This window comes from Calliopsis andreniformis, chromosome 6 (genome assembly GCF_051401765.1).
Source record: "Calliopsis andreniformis isolate RMS-2024a chromosome 6, iyCalAndr_principal, whole genome shotgun sequence".
Classification (NCBI taxonomy): domain Eukaryota; kingdom Metazoa; phylum Arthropoda; class Insecta; order Hymenoptera; family Andrenidae; genus Calliopsis; species Calliopsis andreniformis.
Window position 1 is genome coordinate 15,105,785 of NC_135067.1, and position 18,831 is coordinate 15,124,615.

At 34.9% G+C, this 18,831-nt stretch overlaps 3 protein-coding genes across 6 annotated transcripts; 1 reads left to right on the forward strand and 2 right to left on the reverse strand.

Moving 5' to 3' along the window:
- Positions 1–3,314: 3,314 nt before the first annotated feature.
- Positions 3,315–7,027, reverse strand: Spred (Sprouty-related protein with EVH-1 domain). Of its 3 annotated transcripts, XM_076380441.1 has the most exons (7): positions 6,873–7,027; positions 5,743–5,867; positions 5,540–5,646; positions 5,292–5,460; positions 5,031–5,092; positions 4,413–4,963; positions 4,046–4,202 (listed from the first exon to the last, which is right to left on the reverse strand). In XM_076380441.1, the coding sequence occupies exons 1-7, from the start codon at positions 6,890–6,892 to the stop codon at positions 4,046–4,048; spliced, it is 1,191 nt and encodes a 396-aa protein (XP_076236556.1). In that variant the 5' UTR covers positions 6,893–7,027. The 3 variants fall into 3 exon arrangements, with proteins under 3 accessions (XP_076236555.1, XP_076236556.1, XP_076236554.1); XM_076380440.1 differs by having other exon boundaries at positions 3,315–4,202; positions 5,031–5,056; positions 5,540–5,867; XM_076380439.1 differs by having other exon boundaries at positions 5,540–5,867.
- A 1,599-nt stretch (positions 7,028–8,626) lies between these two features.
- Positions 8,627–10,548, forward strand: Cycc (cyclin C). The gene is made up of 5 exons (XM_076380442.1): positions 8,627–9,077; positions 9,150–9,256; positions 9,453–9,659; positions 9,751–10,002; positions 10,082–10,548. The coding sequence occupies exons 1-5, from the start codon at positions 9,046–9,048 to the stop codon at positions 10,282–10,284; spliced, it is 801 nt and encodes a 266-aa protein (XP_076236557.1). The 5' UTR covers positions 8,627–9,045; the 3' UTR covers positions 10,285–10,548.
- A 35-nt stretch (positions 10,549–10,583) lies between these two features.
- Mrn (general transcription factor IIH subunit 4 marionette) lies at positions 10,584–12,906 on the reverse strand. 2 transcript variants are annotated; one of them, XM_076380437.1, is made up of 7 exons: positions 12,162–12,906; positions 11,942–12,066; positions 11,668–11,873; positions 11,429–11,602; positions 11,266–11,352; positions 10,965–11,180; positions 10,584–10,881 (listed from the first exon to the last, which is right to left on the reverse strand). In XM_076380437.1, the coding sequence occupies exons 1-7, from the start codon at positions 12,673–12,675 to the stop codon at positions 10,800–10,802; spliced, it is 1,404 nt and encodes a 467-aa protein (XP_076236552.1). In that variant the 5' UTR covers positions 12,676–12,906; the 3' UTR covers positions 10,584–10,799. The 2 variants fall into 2 exon arrangements, with proteins under 2 accessions (XP_076236552.1, XP_076236553.1); XM_076380438.1 differs by lacking the exon at positions 10,584–10,881 and having other exon boundaries at positions 11,005–11,170.
- Positions 12,907–18,831: the final 5,925 nt, after the last annotated feature.

The following is an 18,831-nucleotide window of genomic DNA, read 5'->3' on the forward strand; positions in this document are numbered from 1 at the left end:
TATTTCTTAATGACCAGTGATTTAAGAAAACATCACACATTCTGAAAGTATTTTAATGTATTTCATAAACTTTTAGAGCAACAAACTTGGTTTATATGATATTTCATCATGATACAATATATTTATTTCTTATACATTTGGATTATGATACATATCTTTAATTACAATGATACAAGATTTAAACATTTATGATATAATGAATCTGTGAATTAAAATCGTACTCGTTAACCTTGAAGCTTTTACGTCATCAATGAAAATACCCTATCTTGCAAACTGCGATTGAGCGCTGCCACTGATGCATTACACATTTTTTTTCTTTTTTTTTTCAATTACTGGCAGGCACCTTTATGCATTTTTTCCCAGTTTGACAATTTTCACGATAGCTTTGTGTATACATATTTTCTCTCTTTTTTTTTATTTTAACGTGCATACATTCTCGCGTTCATCGGCTCGTATACGCGTACGCAATCTTGCACTTCTATTTATGCATGTACACCTGTTTCTGTGTCGATAATTATTATCACCAACATTGTCATAATTATTATCGTACAAACTATATTTTATTTATATTTTCTGTTCATTATTGATCACTATAATTATAGACACGTTGCAACATCTCTGACCCACTCACACCCGACACTCATGCACCGTAATTAAAAGAATTTAAATAGAAGTACATTCATTCGGTCACACTATGTTATACAAAACTACACCTGTGAAGATGATTATATGTGTATTTCTCATTTGGTATGAGTCATCACAACGGACTTATTGAAAAAATAACTTTTGTACTTATTTTGTAACTAAGAAAAGGCTCGTGATATTTTAATTAAATATCGTACAAAAAAAGAAACTGTCTACGATAAATGTATCAATGGAATACTTTGAATCGATAAAGATAGATAATTTGTTATCGGAATTAAACTATTAATTTCGAGCGCAGTAAACAAGCTAATATATACACAGTCGTCAAATATTTAAATAAATTCTCCTAAACATCTGCGAATTTATAAATTTAAACATTTGTTCAGAATTTTTTGTACAAGTAACTCTAATTGGTAGTAAATTTAAAATGAACGCATGTCGATTCATATAGAGAGCTCAATTATACAATATTAGGTTTTCTATCGTCTCCCTAAGTTCACGAAGTGACAAAAAGTATCAAAAATAATTTTGATAATTATTGTTTCATTAGAAATGTATATTTTAATGTAATAAAATATACTTCCATTACAAGGATAGAATAAAAGTTACTTGAAAATGTAGATTCTATTTATATTCATTCCAAATCAAAAGTTTATCTATACATAAATTATTTTTTGTGCGTGCAAGTAAATAAATTATGAAATTAAATATATTAATATCTACCCAAATTAACCATTGCACTTCTGTACTACATTTTCTCGCAATATATCTATCATTTGCTTGAAATTCGAAGTAAATAATAAATAACTTTAAGCCCTAATTAAAATCGTTTTTTCTGAACTCAGGGAGATAGGGGGATATATTACACATACTGTTACGTTTGTCCGTGAAGTAACTAATTTACAAGGACAGACATAAAATTAGTTACATTAATGCAGTTTCAAGCACGTAACTATGTCACGTTAAATTTAGCGAACGAGACTTATAAAAAGAAATTCTAAACGTATTATTTTAAATTGAGTTAAAAAAAATAGAATAATTAAAACTAAATATGTAATGCAACTATACACAAGATGTACTAAATATTTTTTTTTAGGAAATTACATCTCTTGTACAGATTTACAAGGTTTATAGATACATCGCGTAAAATTTCGAACGAACTAAAATTTTGATGTAGAAAAAACACATTGTTTCAGTTTTAAAATGAACTAAAAATACATTACTATTATGGGACTAGAAACATACGACACAACAAAACTTATTGAACAATAATAGTGATTTGTTGTATTCCACCGCATTTATGTACGTTTCTAAAATATTTCGTAGGTTTTTCTTGATTAACTAAATATTCGCAGGAAAAATGGAAGTTTTGTCAATCAAGCCATTCAATAATTAATTCATTTTACTAATCCAAAGCTGCAACTGACTTTATCAACTATTATTATAGATCGTATTTTAAAAATAATGTAAAAACTTTCTACAACATTTATAACACGATCATTTGGGTTATCTACCATGTCATCTTAGAAGCTTTGATTGAGTGTTGTTATTGGATTTCCTGCCTTAATATTTGTAGTCACGTACACTGAGCAAGAAAACAATTATGCTCTTAAATTACGCTTAATTATACATAGCAGTTTAATAAATTCACAATAAATGTTCTTTCAATCAAAATTTAAATATAAAATTCAGATTTCCCAAGTGCATGAAAACCATATAACTATGGTTTATAAAGCTGATAATAATAAATGTACAAGAAGATTATTAATAAGCAGAATTATTGCTAAAAATGAACAGCATCTCTCTTTCAAAAGCATCTTAATTTTCTAAACATTCAAATAGTGTGCATATCTTTCAATTACTGTAGAAGAGATAGAGAGAAATGAATTGTCTACTAATTACTAGTGAAATTAAAAAAAAATAGTTCAAAATACAGATAGATGTAAATTAGAATTTTTTTAACAATGCCAAGTATGTATGTTACAAGAAGACTATGATACATTGTAAAATATAAATTCAGATTTGCAAACAATCCACAATATTTTATAAAAAGCAGAAAGTGAATTTTTTATAGATTTCCTTCAATTATAAATACAGTTTGTAATATAATTAAATTTATTATATTATTCAGCTTTAAACTGAAAATACTTCCAATATGTAATAAGCCTCAAATTAATAATATATGTATATTATTGAACTTATCTTCATGGTGTATGAAGTAACAATAAGATTGACAGTACTAAAAGTACCATACTAGTAAATACTGATATTATTTAGCATTTAACATTACGCCAACACAGTAGCATACAAAATTCCATTGAACGATTTAGTGACTATATAAATACTAATATTTTGAAAATACCCAAGAGTACAATACAACAGAACTTTGAAAACAAAGCAATATGACAGTAAAAAATATTTGCTACAAATACATTTACTGTCATTCCTGAATGGCTGTATGGTTTCTTCAAAGAATATCATAACAATTTTGTGATCAATTTTGATACTTATTTGTGAAAGTGCAACTAGCTTTTATTAACCAGTTTGTGTTAATTACTGATTATTTTTCCTGTAGAATACCTAAGACTTAACATCTTGTATATACTTCACAATTAAACAGAATTTAACCGAAACAACTTGTCTAAAAAAAATTATATAAAACAGTATAGTACAAATATTGTCAGCACTGGGTTTGAATATATAAATATAAAAAATTTCATAGAAATAAAAGAAGTAGAATCCAAAGAACATATTTTATAGTGAGAAAATCTGACCACTCTAAATTTTACAAAAAACGTACAAGAAAGATTAACACATAGTATCATTATTAATTTACTTATGAAGAAAATAAAATTTCTCTAAGCTTATAGCAAACAGTTTCTTGACCATTCTTATTGTAAAAGACTTCACACGAGGCAAAAACTAACTTTCAAACTGGGAATAAAAATTTTGTACGTCTCGTTTCTTGACTGAGTTCTTACAATGTGCACCATATATCACAAATATTTGGTCAGTCCAGATTACTGTTATTATGGACCAATTATTCAGAGTATATGTACTAAACGTCCATTCTCGAATTATTTAATGTACAGGTGTGACTAAATAATGCATTTTGCTAATAAAATATACAAAATGTATAGAACGGTATCAGGGCTAAATGCGATAATTTGTGCTCGTACTCTTTTTTTGGCGTTTTGTTGCTTTTTCGAAACAAATTACTTCAGAGATGACGCTGATGGATAAGTGCATGTACTGGAAGCTGTCTGCCCCTTTGATACCTCTGACAACGACCCATACTCAGATCATGACATTCGTACACATTGGCAACAGCACCACGTGATGAAGAGAAGTTGGCTGATTCGACTGAGTATGAAGCAGAGATATCAAAGGGTTCCTCCAGTTATTCCATCGGATGGTGACGTCCTCCACACATACCACAGGACGTGCCACACCAATGAACAGCTCTGAGTGGAGGGTAAATCCATAAACAAGGAACGATCAGTGATAATAATGCCAAACCAAACCACCTGCGTCCACATCCTTCTTCTGTGCTACAACTGCACAATTCAATATTCATTTATAATGTATTCCCAATTATCTAAAACTTATCTAATATTCCCGAAACGAAATTTAACGAATATTTGCTGAATACATTATAAATATTAAAAACCTACAATCTCAGACTTTGTGTTACTATGAAGCTTAGAAAAATGTTTCCAGTGAATCAAGCGAAAGTAATAGAAAAGTAATGTAAAAATTGTACTCACCTGCAAGGGTTCTGGGAGAAATCACCTTCGGCATCACTCATACAATGGTATAACATGCCCTGAGCACACGAGAGACACGAAATTTTTGCGATTCCTCGTTTAACAGGATCAGGAGCATCTTCACAAGACCCTCTAGGATTGTGCTGTTCTGTATACAGCTCTTGGCAATGTTTACATCGTAATCGAACGTTACGTTTCATATTATTTTTAGTAGGTTGAGTAACTATAATATCTGGCTTCTTCAAAGAACCGCCGGTATTGTGTCTATCTAACCGGTCTCCTTTATGATCATCGATAATGGGATATAAATAGTCATGATGATTAAGCGTTGTGAGCTGCACATAAGGATAGTTGTCTGATCCAACATCTGCAGTCGATGCCAAAGGATGTTGAGATGGCGGCATTTTTATAGACGATCCACCAATGTAATGGATAGGTTTCTGTGAATCAGGAAGTTCTGAACACTGGGATTGATAGTTGGGTACTCGCGCTATACCATGAGTATCTGATAACGGACGTGGCTCCGGTGGTTCCACGGGTAAGTTTAATGTCTGTAAAATGAACATAACTTTATTTATGTTACTCTATCTTACTTATCTTTAGATATTGAATACTTACCATAAAAACATCTTCATCACCAGCATCTAATGTATTACCAGCCAATGTTGAATTAGCCAAACCTGTGTTATAAACAAACTTGTATTAGACAATCACACAAGACATAGATCTTACAATTGAGCAATATAGTAAGTGCTAAAAAACATTTAGTATTCTTACCATTTGTAAATTCCATAAAGAATAGCAGCAAAGTAGTAAGTAGATTAATAAAGTATAGACTAATATTAAGTATCAATATTTATTTTCTATAAAATTTTTTACCTTCCAACAACTCCTCAACAGCTTTACGGACGCCTTTGTCAAAAGCTCTTGCATCTGCAGCTGTTTGAAATGTAAGACCAAATCTTTTCTCCCCTGTCCTCCAGTGATGAAAAGTTGGCATTACCTTATTATATTCAAAATCTTTTTTAATGGTACAGCTAAGAACAACCTGGAAAACAATAAAGTTATGACAATTTTATACAGATTAAATTTTAATATATCAGAATTATATTAAGTATGCTTCTTACTGATTGATCAGTGATCCTTTTCCCATAAATAAGATACTCATGTCTCTTCTTAGTTGCACCAGGTGGGGAACTATTTGAAGATCCATGGCTTTGAGTAGTAGTGACAGCTGTAGTTGATACAGAGTGCGTAGAGTTGGTAGTAGAGGGTATGACAGTCGAAGTAGAATTACCAGATCCATTGGAATTATTAGACTGATGCCCACCTGAGGATGTAGGTCTCCGTCTAACCGAAACATTTGCTAAACCACCGCCACTTAGAGGAACCCAACCACCAGAACTGTCATCCCTTGTCATTACCTGGGCACGAACCCTCACCAAATAGTTACCACTAGAAAGAAACCAAGATAACTCAATACATATTGCTTTAATGATATACAGGATGTTTCAAAATTGTAGATACTGTAATACTTTGTTACTAACACATAAAACAAAAATAAAATCACAACAAACATAGATTCTCAAATTAATTCTTAACATATCCAGTTTCTTACTAAAAAGGTTTTCCAAAGCTTTATGACAAAAAGAAAACATTAATATATTCTTTATAAAACTTACAGTTCTACAATTCTAAAATATCATGCTATAATAGTAACTAACTTATTAACTAATTTTTAAATGAACAACTCAATAGAGTGTTTAAAAGAAAAAGATACAAGCTATCAATGAATGCAAAGTAAAAGCTCTGTTACTCCTACTTTTTCTGTTGGAAAAGATCAATGAAATATTTCAGTCTCAGGTAAGCATTTACATGATTACATAGTTACAAGAAACGTATATTTAGATTGTACAAAGTACATAAAAATATAATTTTATCGACGACGTTACAGACGGCCGAAGGTCGTCCGTACAGAGGAAAAATTCGGTATAAAATCGTGCTAAAGGAACATATACATGAAATGAAAGAATCGCTGTTATACACAACGAGATAGCAGATGTTACGCGCTGACATCGATTTAATGAATGAACGGTCACCCCTACACGAGCGCAGGATAACACACCGACACGCCGACCGAAATCGTACGCGTTTCAATGTGTAAATTTTGACCAGGCATCGAAAGAGCGTGACACATCTCTAGAGAGGGAGAAAATTAGATTTCGAAGGGGTTGGCGAAAATCCGTGGTGCTCGGGACGCGGTTAGCCGACGGGTATCGGGAATGTTGACAGGAGAAAAGGTGGGACGAGGTCAGACAGAGCTGTCAAGTCACCATGTTAGAAAACGTGATAATTGGGTAAAAGAGGCGAGAAGTGTTAAGGCACAGGACACGGGAGATTTCAGGTTTCGAAGCGGAACAATCGTCGGATAGTACGCAGGCATTGGCGAGTGCTACTTACTCCTCCGACGCCTCTGTCATGGTTCGAGCTGTCGAAGCCTTTACTCAATGCCCACTTTTTCCCACACTTCACCATTTTCGTTGCATTGAAAAGACATTCGGCCGCGATTCTGTTTATGGAGCTTTTTTAGGCTAGTGCCAACCACAGGAAGCGCCCCAGTCCTCCTCCCTCTCGCATTCCCCGTAGAGTTCATCCCCACGCCCGTCACGAACCCACAGTCCACGCCTGCTCCCTTTAGTTTTACCGACCGTCGCTTTCGTTTCGAAAACATCTCTTCTCCTGCACGTACAGCGAGAATGCTTTGTAAATTGACACACCGGTCATCGTATCGGAGTACAAACGCGCAACGGGATACCTTTTGTCGCGATTCGCGGCACGGATTCACCGAAAAACCAGCGGACGAAGCTCGCGCACCTACGTTCACCCCGCAACTCTCGCTGACTGCACGGTAGCTATCGACTCTTACAATGAAAGCTACCGGTCTGCGCAACAGGATTCATTCATCGATGCCGCCTATACCGTCTTGTTAATAATTAACCGCGCTAACGTCTCTATGGCGGACGCTGCGCGTAACGGTTGCTCGTGATCCTGCGAGATCGTAGCTAATTTAATTCATGGATGGAATTGAATAATGTTATGTCTATGCTTTTTTAAGTAGCTGTTTTTTCTTGTAATTTAGGAAATAATTTAGGTGTAGACTATATGACCTGTTGCGATGGTACTGGGTATTCTCTGGAAATATACGTGGGAAAATGTTGTACGTTTCGCGCTCGTATATTACGAAACGTAGATTGTGCATTTGTTATGCAATGTTCCCATTGTTTGCGAAATGTTCTACTGGAATTTATGCACTTGTCTTATGATTAATGAAATCGGGAAGTGGGAAGTTTGTAGTAGCGTTTAGTTTATAGTCGAAGCAATTTTTGTTGAATGTATGACAATTGTATTTTTGTGTTTTTACTGTCTCCGTTATTTTGAGTGTCTTTTTAACGATATCTTGGATGTTCAGTAGGCGTTCGAGTACAAATTTTTATTTTCTTACTTTGCGCAAACCGGTATTGACTTTAGTACTTTTATCGGCTTATCCATCCTTATTTAAACGTGTCCCTGAACCTACATTCATTTTCCACTACATTTATTCGGCCGATATTAAAAGATAATCATAGATCGGCGATAGTGCAAATTTTTAATAAAAATACTCCGCGTTCTCGCTCTATTTTAAAGGTGAAATTGATTTATTGTCGTTTACTATACGGTCACGATAAAATTATTAAAGAATTAGAACGATATTTTTGTAACAGAAATCAATCAACACAAACGTCTTTGTTATTAATAAGTAATTAGGTTTTCAGAAGGAGACTCAGTGCACTTATACATTTTCAATTAACAAAATTTAGTAATTGAACTTCTACCTTACATTGAGAATAGAAATTTAATGAAAGCCTCAAATAACTTCTTTACCCTTTTCTATAAAATTTATTGAACGTTATGATTAGTAATTATTAAATGTCAACGATCTTATTTTATTTTCTATCTCCCACGCGTGTCGGTATTTCATGATCCGCATCTTTTCTAAATAGAATCATCTAATATATTCCATTTTCTCATAACATTTCTTTTATACGAACATATTTTATCAAATATCAATCAAATTAAGTGAACATGTTATGTTTAGAATATTATAATTTCTCATATTTACCGCGCAATATTACGTTCAACAAAGCATTCTTTTAAGTATTTCCGGTTACTGTTCATTGTCAGTAAGTTACTATTGGTAGTGATTTGATCTCAATAAAAAATAGCGATTAACGAATAGGATAGTCGAGAACATAGGGATATGTGAAGCCAACAGAAGATAAAGGAAATTACTTGGGTCGTATGAACAGCCACTTTCAATTGTCCAAAATGAGTAGAAGGTTTTCGAACGCAAAACATCACTTGTTAAAGTTGTTTAAGAAAGCATAAATTTAAACAGTGCTAGTGGCCGCGAAAAGACATTGACATTTGCAAGATTTGCATTAAATTTGACGAACAGAGCACGGTCAAAATAAATACAGTCTAAATGGGTACTTGTGAAACAAAATCCTCCAGATTCTGGAAATAATCGAGAAGCGCTTAAAGTGGTGCGAAATTTATACTACTTTGTTGCGGCTATATATTTGACAGTGATAATATGGCTGGAAACTTCTGGCAAAGCTCGCATCAGTAAGTTTACTTTTCTAAAGTCCTATTTAACAATTTTAATTCGTGAAATGAGTGGTTGCTTCATGTTTTTAGTCAACAGTGGCTTCTTGATAAACAAGACCTGGTACGGGAACGACAACACGATCTTTCGATTTTAACAGAGGAAGAATATCAAAAACTATTCATCTTTTTCTCAAATTGTAAGTTAAACGATCTATCTACTGATTAATTTGTATGTTGTCTTAATTTGTAGAGCGACATAACATGATTGTTGCAAAGATTAGTGCACTATCATCTTAACTGTAAGTTAAAAGTAACTGCATACATGTAACATTTATGAGGTACATTGTGCTTTTCTTTGGCACACATTTTGAAATATATTTGATATTGTTTTAGTGATACAAGTGTTAGGTGAACAATTGAAGCTCAGGCAACAGGTTATAGCTACAGCAACTGTATATTTTAAAAGGTTTTATGCTCGCAATAGTTTAAAATGTATAGACCCTTTATTATTAGCACCTACATCAGTTTTCTTGGCATCCAAGGTAGAAGAATTTGGAGTTATTTCTAATACCAGATTAATTACAACATGTCAAACTGTAGGTATGTAGGTATTAACAACATATAGTCTCTATAATAAATTAGAAGCAGTTTGTAGCTATGCATGTACTAATTTACATTTGATATGTTTCAGTGAAAAATAAATTCAATTATGCTTATTCACAAGAATTTCCTTACCGTACAAACCATATTCTAGAATGTGAATTTTATCTTTTGGAGCATTTAGACTGTTGTTTAATTGTATACCAACCATATAGGCCTTTGTTAATTCTTATTCAAGATGTAGGACCAGATGATCAATTATTGACATTGGCTTGGCGGATAATTAATGATAGCTTACGAACGGATGTTTGCCTTTTATATCCACCATATCAAATAGCTATTGGTAAGACAGTGATTCTTGTAATAGTATGGTAAAAAAATATGAAGTTTTGTCCTGAATTATTAATAAGAATGTTTTTTAGGATGTTTACAAATAGCTTGTGTTATATTACAAAAGGATCTAAAATCATGGTTTGCTGAGCTAAATGCTGATATGGAGAAAATTCAAGAAATTGCACGTTATATCATCAATTTATATGAACTATGGAAAACATACGATGAAAAGAAAGAAATTCAAGGTTTACTAGCTAAAATGCCAAAGCCAAAAGCAGCACCACAGCGCTGACATCAAGATTTATTAAATTCAAATATTTGGGACTGATACTGAAGCATCTTGTGACAAAGGTGAACCTTCTTATTCCATTAAATTTATTTTATTAATAAATTGGCATTGGTTATAATTGAATATCTAACTTTATATTAATATTTTTATTTTTTTAATACATTTTCACATATTTTGTGCAATTAAGATAACATTTATAAAATTAATTTCAAAATAAAGTGACAAAATTTTGACAAATACTGAAAAATAAATAGTTGTACAATAAAAATAAAAAGTTACTTTCAAAGTATTTGAGCATGTACTTACTTATTTTGTACTTTCATTTCATAACAATTTTTACGTTTCAATGTTTCAGTGGAACTCATATTTCGTTTATATAACATTATATTTAATAAGTTAATTATAATACAGATATTAAAGATAAAAAAATACAATGTAATTGAAGATTTACTTTCTATGCAAATCATTTTGTCGATGTTTACGCAACTGTGGCACATTCCTTAGATATACTGGTTCTACTAACTAGAGCCTTTGGAATATCGTTTCCAAAATTTCTTTACATCGTCATGGCCTGCTTTTGTAACCACCATAGTTCGCTTTCTGTATAAATAATATAACTTTTTTATTCCTTTTTTGTATTTTCATATATGACAACACGTAAATGATTATATTAGAAGACAAACCTTTCACTTTGCCAAATCAATACTCCAGTAGAAAGAGCGTGATCTCTGAGTACTTCAAAATCAGTTTGAGAAAGAAACTGACTGTATAGTACCCCTTCACTGAATGTAAATCTGTTTCTTTCATTTTCCCATAATTTAATTTGGTCTACAATAGTAGGAGGCAGAACTGGTGGACCTGCCTCTATCATTTTACTATGAGCATGTTGCTGCAAATAACTGTTAATATAGCAAAATGCAAATTAACTGTTTTCTTTCATATCTAGGAATACTATAGAAAATAAAAATATTATGTAAAACATACCCTACAATTTGAGTGGCAGTAATTCCGCTCTTTAATGCTTGACGTACAGAATCTCTTGTTAATATTGATACAACTAAATTTGGAAACCTGCAGAAAACAGCCTTAAGAAATATTTTGTACAATTGTCATTTAATACAAATTTAAATCAAGTTTGCTACCATACCTATATAACATTTCACAGAATAAACCAAGTAAGGCAACTTGTAAATTTGAGTTTGTATAAGCATACACTCTGTAATTTGTTTCAACAACTATGTAACCCTCTTTCTCTGGATCTCTGGATAGTGGTTTGTTTTGTCCAGTGGCAATATTTAATGCTAATCGTGTAGGATAAAACCTAAAAGTAAATATAGTATCATTTATGTAAAGTACTTTATTGAAGATATACATATAATACTTTACCTTCCAGCTTTACGTTTTCGTTGATAAACAAGACCAAATTCTCTTAAATGTTGTAAAAATGTCAATAGACCTTCAGACATTCCTTCAGTGCTATAATCTTTACCAAGTGTTGAAAAATTTAGTTGAAACAGAAAGGTAAGGCACTCAACCAAGTCAAGTCCTCTAGCTTCAATTGTGTCTAAGTATTGCAAAATAAAATACCACACCTATAATACAGATTTATTACCACTATGCACATAATTATGACTTCATTTAATAATTTATATATAAATACTTGTGAAGCAGTTTCCAATAACAAAAACTGGAATCCAGCTTGTGTGATAACAGGACTTCCATCAGCTTCATCTCGTTTCATTAACCCAGCATGAAGAAGAATTCTAACAGCATCAGCTGATATACCTAGAATATGATTTAATTTGTCAGAAATATTTCAATAACATTCCATATAAATCGAATATTTAGGTAACTAAGTATTTTTTAATCACATTAAATACCTTCTTGTTGTTGCGAACCAACCATGTAATGTAAAACACATTCCCACCTTTCCAATGCGTATGAATCTAAAAATGCAACATCTCTAGGTTTACTATCAGTTTCCATTTGATTTGACATCGTCCATGGTTTGCCACCACCCAGCAAGACAATTTTTAAGTTTTTCTTAAATGTAGTATTTAGAATCCAACCAGGTAATCCTCCTGGTATCGATGCTTCCTTCCATACATTTAATTCGTTTAATATCGAAACTACCTTCTGGTGTTCCTCGAAATGGAGCTTGGAGCACCAAGAAGCAATAACCGCTTGAGGCACTGGTTGTTCAACAAACAGTAATCGCATAACATAGTGCTTTGCTATTACAGGCAATTCACGAAATACAGCCAAACAAATTGGAGGATTGTGATACAGTTTGTTTAAGACTTCTGGTGGTCGTGATTTTAAATACTCTTGAAGATTTTTACACTGTAATCCGGTAGGTCGCAGCAAGTTTTTGCCGCTTATAGTATTTGACATTATTTTATGTATTTAAGAAAATCTTATATATGACATTGAGCAATAGTTGTATGTAACCGCACTTATATTATTACTCCAAATTTTTCTCAGGTGCTCAACCTTTTCTTATTAACTAATAATACACAATGCTTAAATGAGTCATGTAAATAATACTGTATTATGGAAAGATATTACTCTGTAGGTGATAATTACAAAATTAATATTCGTATCTTCTTCGTGGATAGTTAAACAAACTCGCGGTCATCGCAGTACTCGCACCGGACACCGCAAGTGACTTATAACATAATTCATAAGCAATATAGATGGTATACAGATCTTGCAAACATGATTATTCCAATTTTCTTTTGATCTTATTGGTTGGAACTTTTACTTTACTTTTGGGGTGTAAAATTATTACAAGAACTCCACAATTCATTATAAAACAATATTGAAAATATTCAGTTTTTATTAAAGTCATTTTTAAACGTGTTATAGACTGAACAAGTAAAGTTTTTTTCTGAGCTTCCTTACCATTTTCGTGTCACGCCCAACGTTACCAGCTGTGCGTGAAATAAGACTGCAGCGCCATGAGTGGTAAGAATTAAAGTTATAATACCGACATGGTATTAAATACAGGGTGTCCTGATAGATTAGGTCATAAACGTGTGTACAGGGTGGCTAAACAGTTTTCATGTATACTATACATTTAACTGTAGACTATGAAGAATTAGAAATACTTGATTACAAACGTAATAAAAAATAATTTTTCGTTTAATTTCAAATTTCAAATTTTTGAATTTTTGAATTTAAAAATTTAAAAATTGAACTTTTGAATTTGAAAATTGAGAAATTGAATTTTTGAATTTAAAAATTGAAAAATTGAATTTTTGAATTTAAAAATTTAACGTTTTATGATTGCTTTCTAGATTTTTAGAGCTTTGAATATTCTACGATTTTTTCTCAGGAAAATAAAAACGCCTCGAGGGAAGGTGGTTCGGTAAGACATCGTTTTATTTTTCGCATTTAACACAACTGTGGCGCACGTGTTGCCCGTATGTACAGAAAATTCAACTCGATATACAAAGGAGTCTGCGACGCAACACGGTCGAAATAAATCTGTAGAAAACGTTACACGCTACGCGGATCGAAAGAAAAAAATGCGAGACGACCACCGGTATTTGTATGTATGCGTTTCAGCCCCGTATAGATGCACGAGCACAGGAATGAAAACGTTCGACGTTCGGATAGGTCGGGGAGGAGTTAAAGGGTGGGTGTTGGATGGGGGTGGAATTATCGAATTTTACCTAACGCGACCGTTAGGTTTATTAATCCGCGACGATCGATATTACAATTAGTCCTTCAAAGTGAATGTTCAAAGGCAATGCACCGGGCTTGATTATGCATGAAATAATCCGATAACTGGCTTCTGTGTGATTTAAACGGCGCACATACACACGTTCCACGGGATGTGTCCTACATACAAAGTATAAATAAGAGCGTCCTTGCAAACGCAGTCGAACGACATGTATCTAATTATAATTCATCGCGCGCTTTTACTGAACCATCCCTTCCGAACAGTCAAAAACCCATCGAAAATGACACGTCCGCGGCGTACAATGACCGGAGGCAGGTTTCGGGAAATCGTGCTTCCAGATAGTCGATTCAGCAGCGATAATAAAACGGCCTTTGCAACTCCATGGATAAATCGCGGAAATCATTCAACCATTTCACGCCTCTAGATAACTCCCTAGGAAGAAGGATATACAATATCATTCGTTCTTCGTTATAAAATTCAGTATAGATTAACATTCTCCGATAACGACAAACACCAATCACATTTCTCTCGCTGTATTTACAACGAAAATAATTACACGCAACGTATCAACACCATCGTGATCGTTCGTCACGTTATGAAAATGCTAAAACAGCAACGCCGTCTGGGAAATTCTTCTCGTCCTCACCACTAATTACGCTCATCGAACTCTTATATGCGCTTAACGCATAGTACTCACAGCTAAACGCTTATACTCGTTCGTCGAGCGCTCCAAGGGCTGATCTCTGATTTCTTCCATGAACGAACGATCGCGAGAGTGTGAATAATCTAGGCGATGCAAGATCAGGGACTCTACTTCCCTCGGCGGCAGTTTACGCTAAACACGCAGGCAGAATGTACAAAATAATCGTCGAGCAATGCAAAAGCAAACTCTACGGAACACACTGTTTTTTCTCTTTCATCTTGCACGCATGTTTCTTTCTCATTCTTCGGTATCCCGTTCGCTCATCGATACGTTTTGCTCGCACACGCGTCGACACAACGTTTAACAAAGCACGGACATGCCTGTCGATACCCCGACTACCTGACGAGCTATCCTCAGAAACGGTATTAACTGCCATCGTCATTGCATGGTGGAAATGAGTTTACCACAAAATATATCGCATGTACGTATGTATATATATGTATATATTTTGTTGTTGATAATCGCGTCCCAGGCGAGCAGCCCTGCCACGACACCGACAGGCGTCGCGGCCTGACCCCTCGAGCTCTGGCCGAGTCGTGTACAGATTATAGAATAAAAGCTTTCGTAAAGAATACTGATAAATTCATCGGATAAACTTGTGTAAAACTTGAATACAAATTAGGAGTACGTGACCCGAACGCACTGCGCAGGATCGATCGTCGACCCCGCCACTGAGGATTTCGCTTTGGATCCTTTTATCTATGAAAATCGATATAACATGTTTTCTGATTGAAAAGAGTAGCGCAAAGTGTTTTGAAGAACGTAGGAACAGTATTTTATTTTTCAGTTGGCGTGGTGGGATTATCGCGATTTTACTTATCACTAAATTTAACTCACACTCCACGCTAGGATTTAGAAAATAGTGGAAGAAATTAAGGGAATCTAGAGAAAAAATTGGGAAACTGAAACGTGTATATTGTAGTTTTCAACTACCACGCCAAATGATGGTTACGATATCATGTTATAAGATTCTTCACAAGGAATATTTGCGATACTGAAGAAGGGGCCATGGATCGATCCTGCGCGTCTTCTGATTGGGCATTTGCATTTATTTATTTTGTTCCTTTACCTAAAATGTATCGTTACTCGTTAACGTTACTTTGAGATTCTTTGTGTTATTGTATATATTTATTCCTGAAGATAATACTGATGAATGATAACACATACTGTTTTATCGCTGTATGTACGTTCTCGAATCGTTCCGTTTTGTCGCGTTTTATGTCCCGTCGTCGTTCGTCCTCCTTCCGTTCGGGCGGAAGAAGCGGAGCTGATAGGATGTTTTCGATTTTCTTTTTTGTTTCATCCTTTGCTGCGTTTCACTCGAATGTCGATTCGCATGGAGCGAGATATCATTGGCTGAAAATCTGAGGCTGTTGGAAAACGTTGCCAGGGAAATTTCACACATCCAATTTTGCCTGATAATGTTAGAAAGAAATATGTATAGTCCTCCTGCTTCAAAAGATGCTCTGTTCGAATAAACTGGATGGCGATAACTTAAATTAGGCAACATCGAGTTATCGTAAGCTCAACGTGTTTGAAGATGTGAAATACATTCATCTTTTATCTTCCAAATATGTTCGAAATACATATGTGTTTTCTTTTATTTTAATGTTAGATTTTCAGAGAACCTCCTCGCGCCATGAGATCGCGATTTGAATCGGAATCGATCCACCCCACGGTTCCTATTTCGTTATTCAACTTAATCCTAAAAACAAGACGATTTCGCGTTCCCTTCCACAATCTCATCCATTAACGTCGTAATAATCGTAATATATCTAGGTAAGGATTCTCTTAAGCGCATGTACAGAGATAAAACTTTCCTCTACGTTTTGAGCATACCACGCGGCTTTATTTTCTTACACCTTATTAAATTATTTATTATGTATCCCCTTGGATTCGCCCTTCGTGCACGCCGCACGCTGCCTAAACGAGCGACTTCCCACTTCTCGCGGATATAATATACTTCTAAACCACGTTAAACGCCTATGGATCGATTCAACGACTAGATTATGAGAGAGCTGAACAGCGTTTCGAACAGCGAACACCGAGTAATTGGAGAAGCAATGGGCCAATCGTGTTCGCCATTACGACACGTAAATCCATACAAAATTAGGAAAACTTTCGAAACAAATGCATACTGCACCGCGTATGTCTTATCGTTTCATCCATTTGCTAGAGTCCATCCGAAATAAAATATTTCTCTATGACGAACGCAACGGAGCATGCACTTTCTCCAGCAGCTTCGGTGCTCGTCGTTCGATATACCATTTTGGCCTTTTCGCATGTATACGCGTATATCTCTCTATATATATAATATTATATGCACGATCGACGTGGGTGTTGTACGTATAGAGATATATGTATACAATGGTCGATAAATGTTCGAGATGCGCTTTTGCTTTGTGTTTCTTTTCCCTTTAATTCTCGATTCGTAACAATTAGTCGTCATTGTGCGTCGTTTCGAGTGACATGCAAATGGATTGGCGTGTCGATAAATCGCGCGTGAACTCGGCCTAACGGGGTGTCGAGCGATCCTTTTGGTCTCACCGTTACATTTTCCTCTCGTGTTCACCCTCGAGCACTCGCGTGTTGAGAATGAGATATTATGTGCACGTTTGCCCTTGCCCTTTGTTAGGTTCAACGAGTGCCAGCGATGGGAACGCGAGAGGAACAAGGATGGAATTCAATCCCTCTGAGTGTGTTGGATGTTGAGCAGGGGAAAATTCAAGGGATGATTTTAGATATCAAATTAAGGAAAAAACCGAGAATATTGAAATCGCGTTTCAGTATTAATTTGTTAATACTTTGACTGTCATACAGCTTTTTTCCAGAGCTTTTTCTTAATGCTATTAATGCTCCACAAAAGTTGATAAATATCATGTTTCAATTATTATAAGTGTGATTATCCTTCATTTTTGTTTTATTTTGATGCCTAAAATTATCCTTTAAATTTTTCCTCCCTTATTGTTGAAATCCCTGTACATAGGATCAGAAATTTTAGGTAGATATTCTACACGTTAAAGTATGACGAAAATCATGATAAAATTGCGTTTGAGGTTTCATTCCTGAGTTATTAATCGTTAAAAATACGTCTACATGCCTGAAAAGTGTGTCTGACTTAAGTCTGACTAAGACTTGATCTACTGTCGCCGCTACGCCTGACCCGACCACTGCACGCAGTCAGTAGAACAAGTCCCTGGTCAGACACATTCCACGCGCCCTTTAGATGTATCCTCAACAAACTAAATCTGTAACATTAATATCTCCAAATCGAAGCCTCGAACCCAGTTCCTTCATTCTTCGTTTTCGTCTTACTTTGACTAGTAAAATCCCCTGTAGCCTTGTACCCTAAATATCACCCATGTCCTGCAACAGTGACGCAACTCAAAAATCATAATTCTCCGAAAAAGGGGACCTGGTCGGTCCAAGAACAATTCCTTCCACATTAATCATTGAAAAGCAGGAAAATTTGGAGTTGTGTCATTATCGACGAGGCGATACGTCCTCCCAGAATTCCCACGTTTATGAACTCACCTCGCGACCGAGTCCACTCGGTTCCGTTCTCCCATGTATCCCGTGTAAATATGCGATCGCGTGATTATACAAATGTAAACAAAGGTTCTGTCGCGGGGGCGGAGACTCGCTGGGTTACTTTTAATTAACATAGTCGGACGTCGGTCGACGGAACGCAAAGGAATCCGCGGCCGCGAAATAAAAATAATTCCAGCGAGCCGGTGTGTCACGTGGGGGATGATGGCGGTCGGACGTGACGCGGTAACACCGATCACAGTTTTGCAAATGCTTATCGTACGCGCCTCCGTTCGCGGGCGTCGCGGAACGATGAAGAATCGATACAAAAATCAACCTCCGCGTACAACAGTTTGCAGAGAAATAGGAACAGACACGAATGCGGGGACAGACTACCTGGTTGCCCGTGTAACCTAATTCAATTCCTTTGTATTTAGTTCATCGATGAATCCCTTAATCTACTACGACTTTATTTACGTAACACCTCTCGCTCGCTACCTCGACGTTAGGTTTGAACGTGTCCAACGTGTTCGTAGCGCTCCACCCTCGACGGTGGATGGTATGTTCCTTAAATTTTTGCTTATTTGTTTTTACACGAATAATGTCCCGCTCGTTATTTAAATGTGTGTCT